Consider the following 7,304-nt stretch of genomic DNA (forward strand, 5'->3'; position numbering starts at 1 on the left):
CAATCGATCTGAAAGAATACTACTAATCATTAAGTATATTTAATACTGGTTTTGCTTGATTGTTGCTTTACTGCTTACAGTAAGTTTAAATTTTTGTTTCATGGTGATCAAAATTTAGAGATCTAGGCTTTTATGTTTTAGGCTATTTGTTGAGTAAGGTTTTGGTAATTATAAAGAAAATAGAACTATGGTGTTCGGGCTATTTACAAATATCAATTTGGTGGGTACAGTAGATTTACTGGTCGCATCAAAAATTTCTCACTTAAAGTTGGAATTTTCATCCTTCCACGCCCCTCCAAAATTAGCAACTTATTTTCGTCCCTGAGTCTGTGTGTAGAATTCCCTCATCAGGGGGCACCGAGGGTGGGCGCTGAAGGCCAGACATTACCCCCAGGGGGTTAGATAAAGAGGAGTGGTGGGTTTATTTGATGTTCCCTATTCAAATCACTGTGGTGAAAATTAAAGCCTCCAAGCCCACCCACTTCCGACAGCCCTGTAGCAGAAGATATTTTGCTAGGAGGCAAAATTCCAAAAGAAACATACCTCACATCTTGCTATTGTGCTGTTGCTTTAGAGGAATTTTCGGGTGCCCCCTTGTTCTCCAAGCTCTACACCCCCTGCCTCTATAACAATTAATTGTCATCTCAGAGTTATCCTGAGTATACATGCGTGCGCAGCTATTCTTAGTTACAAATAATTTCATGTCGGGGTTATTCTGCTGCTTATTCTGAACGCCATTTATAACCGGATCTCAAGGAAACTGCCTTTCCGTAAGTTGCGAGGTATATATGTCCCAAGAAGATTTTTCCACTAGTATGAAGTTATGAAGAATCGAAGCGAAGCGAAGAAAGTTATTTGACACAGAGGACTACCTACTTAGGCCCTACCGTGCTGGCTTCCTTTTTACGCTGTAAATCTGACGCTGGATCTCGGTTTACAGTAGCAAATGAGCTCAAATTTCATACAGCGTGAAAGTTATCTTTGTGTTCAGTGATCATTTCAAAGAAACAAAAATACGGTAAACTGGTTGGTTATAAAGTCTGGCAAGGATGGGAGAAACGTATGGTGAGTTGTTATGGCCTGTATATAAAAATATTTGGCATCAGATTTGTTCGAAGTGTGAAGTGTCTCCAGAATTTTGAACTGTATTTTAATAATATTTATTATATAAATAAACACACTAGGATTTTCGGTGTTCGCACGATTTTTTCAATATCTAGCAAATTTTTTCAGGCTGTCGTATGTGATCTCTTAAAAGTCATGCAAAACAGGAAACTGGTTTCACTAATTGTTTTCTTGTTGTAAAGTCCAATATTTCAGGCCATTATAAAAATTTCTGCATTTAATTACGAGTATATCTTGAATATTTTTGAGTTGCTTTGACTAAAAGTCAATTCCTATGGTTTTCATACGTTACTGGAGTTTATTATTTAGATTTACTGAAGTTTTATTATTAAATTTGTCACGTAATATCACATCATAAAAATGTTTATTTTTATTCTCTTTTTACAGACTATCTGTTCAAATTTTTAATAATTGGAAGTGCAGGAGTTGGGAAGTCTTGTATACTCCACCAGTTTATGGAAGGAAAATGTAAGCATTAGAGGAATAATATCATACATAAAGTCTTATTTGTTTCACAGTTCTAACTTTGAATTGGTCACTTAAAATGAAGCTTTTGTCACTGAAATACCATCTTTTCATAACTTTGCATGGGAAGCGATGCTGACGGCTTAGATTGATTTTTACAAAAAGAAAAAGATATCAATGCATATTTAGATATATTATTTGTGTGATGTTTTCAAGCAGGAGAGAAAGGAAGAATGAGAGAGATTTTATTCTCATCTCATTTTTCAGTCATTTGATAAATTAGAAAGCACTAATTGGTTAAAAGCCGCACCATTGGTTCGAGATACGTGTTGCAATTGGAGGGGGGCATAACTTTCTAGTTAATAGATGATGTGATTCATAATTAACCACAAACTTATTATAAGAATACTCTATTGCTGAGGAATTGCTTATATTTCGAGGAAATGCAAGTCCATGGCTGTGGTCTTTGTAGTTTTGGATCAGCTGATTCATAGCTCTAACTATTTTGTAGCTGTGATGTATGCAAGGAGGGGATTTCGAGGAGGGGGCTGTTGCTGCACTTTCTGAAAACGTGGCCTTAAGATTCTCCCAAAATCTCTATTGATGAGTGGTTGTGTCCCATTCAGTGTGTGTCACTTTCTAGAAGCCTCTAGCCAATTCAGCTGTCCATCCTTTTAGGGGGCAAGCCACAGGCCCACATCAGCTGTTTGCTGCCAGAATCTTAACCATGTTTACAAATAAACCTTATTCCCTTGTTTGGGGTAAAGAGGTAGGCAGGTCCGTAACATTTTGACATCAATGAAAAATGTTGGGGAAATTTATACACCTTAGGTGTTATTGTCCAATATAGTGAAAAGGACCTTTCCCCCTTTTCTGAGAGTATATAATTATAGAAATGCTTTGCACAATTTTGCTCAGCGCCTGGCATTATGATCCGTGTACTTTCCTGGAGCTGTGCCCACCACTGCCTTGAAGCCATGTTGTTAGTTGTATTTGATTGTCTATTAGTGTGTTTATAACTTTATAACTTTTACTCAGTCAAACAAGATTCCCACCACACTATTGGTGTTGAATTTGGATCCAAAATTGTTAATGTTGGTGGAAAATCAGTGAAATTGCAAATATGGGACACTGCAGGACAAGAAAGATTCAGGTACTTAATTGAGATCTTATACTTTATAGTGAATGTTTACAGTCATGATTCATGTGATATCATTTGATTCTAAAATACATGAAATATGTATGTGTGCAATTTTATTTAAAGTTGAATTGATAAAAAAAATTTGCTATATATAGCTTTCTAAATATACACCGATCCAAATTAACTAGTAACTCAAGGATTTTCTTTTGCCTCATGTTTAATTATATCTATATAAAAATGTTTGCAAAACAATAAAAATGAAAAAAATCATTGTAAGTTGAAGCACGAGAATCCTCTATTAGAAGCATTCTCAAGGTCAATGAGGAACAGGCATGTTTAAAAGCCCATTGGATGCCACTTAAATTTTCAATTTTCTGGGATATTTTTTTAAAGATCTGTCACAAGAAGTTATTATAGAGGGGCAGCAGGAGCTTTGCTGGTCTATGATATAGCCAGGTAAGCTGTTCATATTTGTTTCCTGTGCTTATCAATCCTACTGAAAAGGTAGAAATATTTACAAATGCTCTATCTGACATTTTTCAGAGTATATCCCTAACAAAGTTGTAAAATTTGATGATAAAGATCCACCATGGATGAAGAGGGAATTAAAAACTGCTATTAAGCATAAACACAGAATATATGCTAAGTTTGTTAGATGTGGGAAGATAATGAGCATTACCTTCTGCACTGCTCCCAGTTTACAGCTCAGCACCAAGCTCTCCTTGGTCAAGTCTCGGATGTCGGATATGATGTTGCTAGCATGAAATCAAAGGATCTCTGTCATTTGTTGTTATATGGGAACCCAAATGGAAACACTCTGCAAACAGAATCATCCTAGAAGCAACTATTTCTTTCATTAAAACTACTGGACATCTCAATTAAACTTTCTGGAAAAACAGCAGCCTAACCCCACTTTTTCCTCCTTTGTTTGTTTTTTTTTTCTTTGTCTTGATTAAGCGTGTATATGTATTTAACCTTTTCTTTTATTGTTAATTTACCGTTGTTATGTCTTAGAACACTGTAAGTGGCATTTCTAGTGAGGATTCGGTGACCCTGCGTCTTTCTTGCTACAAATGCCACAGTATCATACATCAACCTTGTTGTTTCTAAACTTTTGATTATTAAAAAAAGTACAAGGGTAGGAAGTGTCCTTTTTCATGCCCAGATTCTCTGAAGATATTGAAAATAACTGACATCTGCAATTTCCAGTGCTAATGAAACAGGTAGTTTTATAAAAACTAATAGGCCTTGCTCACACCTCCAAGCCCAGATTTTGTGATAAGGTGTTTCATAGAATTTCATCCTTTTCTTCATGCACTTGATGAAGATAAAGAATTGCAATCCCTACCCAAGAAAACTAATAAGTTGACAAGATATAGAAGAACCAATTTTGTCAAAAGTAATAGATGTTGCCTCTTAATAGTAAGGTCTGTAACAAGCACAATTACTACTAACAAGTAGACAATTTAAAAGTTCACATAAGAATATTTGATAAACTGCCCAAAATCTTAATCTTTGGAGGTAATAAGCAGAGTTTCAGGAAACTTCACTTCTGTAACTTTTTATCATTGAAGCAAGAATCCTGTTCATATATTCATCAGAATGTGTTCACTGTATGTGAGAGTTTCAGCAAGAATCCTTGTTTGAAGAAGTATCTACTACAGTAACAGAAGCCCCTAAAGTTTTATACAGGAGTGCAACTTGGCTTAACCATGGTTGATGTTTCTGACTGCAAGTGCAAATGTTTCTGACTACATGATTATTGTACATCTCAAACATGTCTCAAATTTACCAACTCCCTAATATAACCTAGCATTCATTTCCTTTAGAATTGATTATTTTCAAATATTGTTCCATTTTTTCAGTCGTGAAACATACAACAGTCTGACTACCTGGTTGACAGATGCCAGGACACTAGCCAGCCCAAATATTGTGATAATTCTTGTTGGGAACAAGAAAGACTTGGATGCAGAGAGAGAAGTGACATTCTTGGAAGCTAGCAGATTCGCCCAAGAAAATGGTACTTTATCTTATACATGATTATTTTCTTACATTGACTTACAAAGCTCTTATCAGATAGAGCTCTTGCATTTTCTAACATCTCACACCGTTAATTTTAGAACTGATGTTTTTGGAAACTAGTGCCATGACTGGAGAGAATGTAGAGGAGTCCTTTCTGAAGTGCTCAAGGGTTATTCTCAACAAGATTGAAAGTGGTATGTGTACAACTTTGGCTCTGTATATTTCTTATAAATTTATGTTGGTGTAAAGCTTTGAATATGTTGAGTTTTTATGTTTAATGAACTTGGTATAACTTAAATTCATTTTTAAAAAGCACCAGTGAAATTGAGAGAATGAGTTTAGCTAGGGGTAGCGTTTGTACACATTGTTATTAATATAATGCTGAGTATCAAGAAATACTGCCATTACATATTGTTATTAATAAATACACATTGTTATTAATATAATGCTGAGTCTTTTTGTGTCAAAATGTTTTTTATCTTATTAATTCAGTTGATGAAGTAGAAATAAGGGTTACTTACATAGGGTCAGATATGCAAGTTTTTTAGGAAACCTGGGCAGCTAGTACAAAAGCCATACCCAAATTGCCTATGGCAGAATAGGGCATTTACAATGGCTATTGAACCAAAAGGGCTAAATATCTGGCTCCTGCACTGTATCAATGAATTAATTTGTTTATGGTTTTGGTGGTTACTTTAAACTTTTCCAAAGAAAACATTTATAACGTACATATTTATGGAAATTGTAAGTCACATCTCACCTGACGGTGTCTAAACGTTTGATAGCCACGGCCTCAACATTTCTTATGAAATAATCTCCATGATAATTAAAAAAAGAGTTCAAAAAATAGAGATATTGAATTAAGTATTATTGATATAAGAATATTTTAATATTTTCTTTTCTTTAAACCACTTTTTGTGATCTCATACAAAATAACTTTGAATGCAGGTGAGCTTGATCCTGAGAAAATGGGCTCTGGTATTCAATATGGAAATTCATCAATCAGACGGACGATTCAGCCAAGAAATGAGGAAAAACCTGCTTGTGCATGTTAGGATGTTTGCAGCATTGGGCATTGAAAGGGGAATTTATTCTACAATCTTTTGCAACACATTAAACTCAACATGCTTTTGATGTGTGTACATAAACCAAACAAGAAAGGCTGAATTGTTAACAAGCATTTTGATCACTTAGTTCCTTATTAGTGATTTTAGAATTATGTTTAATTGATAGCACACCCCTTTGTTGTATGCAGATTCTAACATTTATGACTTCGTTGAGATGGATACTGAAATACTATATTGGTAATAGCATATCTGTCATAGCTTTTATCATTACTTTTTCAGCCAAATCATACATTGACAAGAACGTTTTTATATAACCAGGTTTATTTGATAAAAAGTAGTACAGGTTGTTAATAAGTAGCCTTGAAAGAAGCAGCACTCTGTAATGTTTGAAATTAGTAATTGCAGCATTCTGTATCAACATTTAATTTGAATTTATTTACTAGGTAAAGGGTCATCCTAACAGAATCATCTCTTTGTGATCCCAAACTTATATGTCTGATAAATTAGGCAGCACATAACTTAAGAACTAATGTTTTCCCCCTGTTTTTGATAAGGCATATTTTCCAACCATTTTTTGAACAGGTAAGAGATAGGAGAGTCTATTGTGATTCAAAAGCACAAGTCAACCATTTTTTCTAAGCACTTTAACCTTTTGTCAGCTGTTCTATTTGATTCTTATTATCTGTTACCAAACTAAGGTTATTTAAGCCTGTACTGAGTGCAAAGATATGGCCATATAGACCCCCAAAAAGCAGTTTGTATACTGGAAATGCCTGCCATAGGTGATGTAATTGCTATCATAGCTGATAAGTTTTCAATGTGTAAAAACTTGCTGAATTATTATGCTTTTATTTAATTATGATTGGAGTGACATAAAGCATGCTTTTTCTTAAAAGTTTAAACAGCAAGTCAAAAACAGTAGTTTTAAGGGTAAATTTATTATTATGGATGTATGGTACCCAAGTCAAAGATGTTGCATAGCCATCTTACAATTAATTCCTCATTGTGATTTTGCAGGTTCTAATTATCAGAAATTGTTTTAGCATTGACAAAAGCTTTCATTATATGTATTTTTGGGCTACCTGACTGCCAGTATTATGGGTTTGTTGAGGTCTTTAAGATGTTTTGAAATTTTACTAAGCAACATTTTATGCTGTCTGTTTTCAAACAAGGAAGATGTGTTTGACGCAAATAGTTGCAAATAGTTGCACTTGCATTTACTTTTATTTTCATTGTGTTTCACTTTAGAAAACAATTAGCAAGCTAAGCTAATTTTGAATCAGTTGTTAAGGTATTTAATAGCGCTACTCTTGATATCAAGCTGAACAGATCTTAAAAAGAAATGGAGTTTTGTTGACCTTAGGCATCAAATCCATCCTGAATCATAGAAACATTACATTTCACATTGATTACCACATGATTTGGGCTGTAGATGATTATGGTTTTAAACTAATGCTTTCAGTTTCAAACATTCTTACATTCAA

General features: G+C 34.3%; 1 protein-coding gene across 1 annotated transcript; it reads left to right on the forward strand.

Annotated features, from left to right (window-relative positions):
- The first annotated feature begins 670 nt into the window (after window positions 1-670).
- Window positions 671-6,881, forward strand: LOC135694594 (ras-related protein Rab-4B). The gene is made up of 7 exons (XM_065213410.2): window positions 671-1,065; window positions 1,513-1,593; window positions 2,629-2,743; window positions 3,125-3,187; window positions 4,597-4,751; window positions 4,852-4,947; window positions 5,702-6,881. Exons 1-7 carry the CDS (start codon window positions 1,050-1,052, stop codon window positions 5,806-5,808), a joined length of 633 nt encoding a protein of 210 aa, XP_065069482.1. The 5' UTR covers window positions 671-1,049; the 3' UTR covers window positions 5,809-6,881.
- Window positions 6,882-7,304: the final 423 nt, after the last annotated feature.

This window comes from Rhopilema esculentum, chromosome 10 (assembly GCF_057945365.1).
Source record: "Rhopilema esculentum isolate cy_ngs chromosome 10, ASM5794536v1, whole genome shotgun sequence".
NCBI classification, from domain to species: domain Eukaryota; kingdom Metazoa; phylum Cnidaria; class Scyphozoa; order Rhizostomeae; family Rhizostomatidae; genus Rhopilema; species Rhopilema esculentum.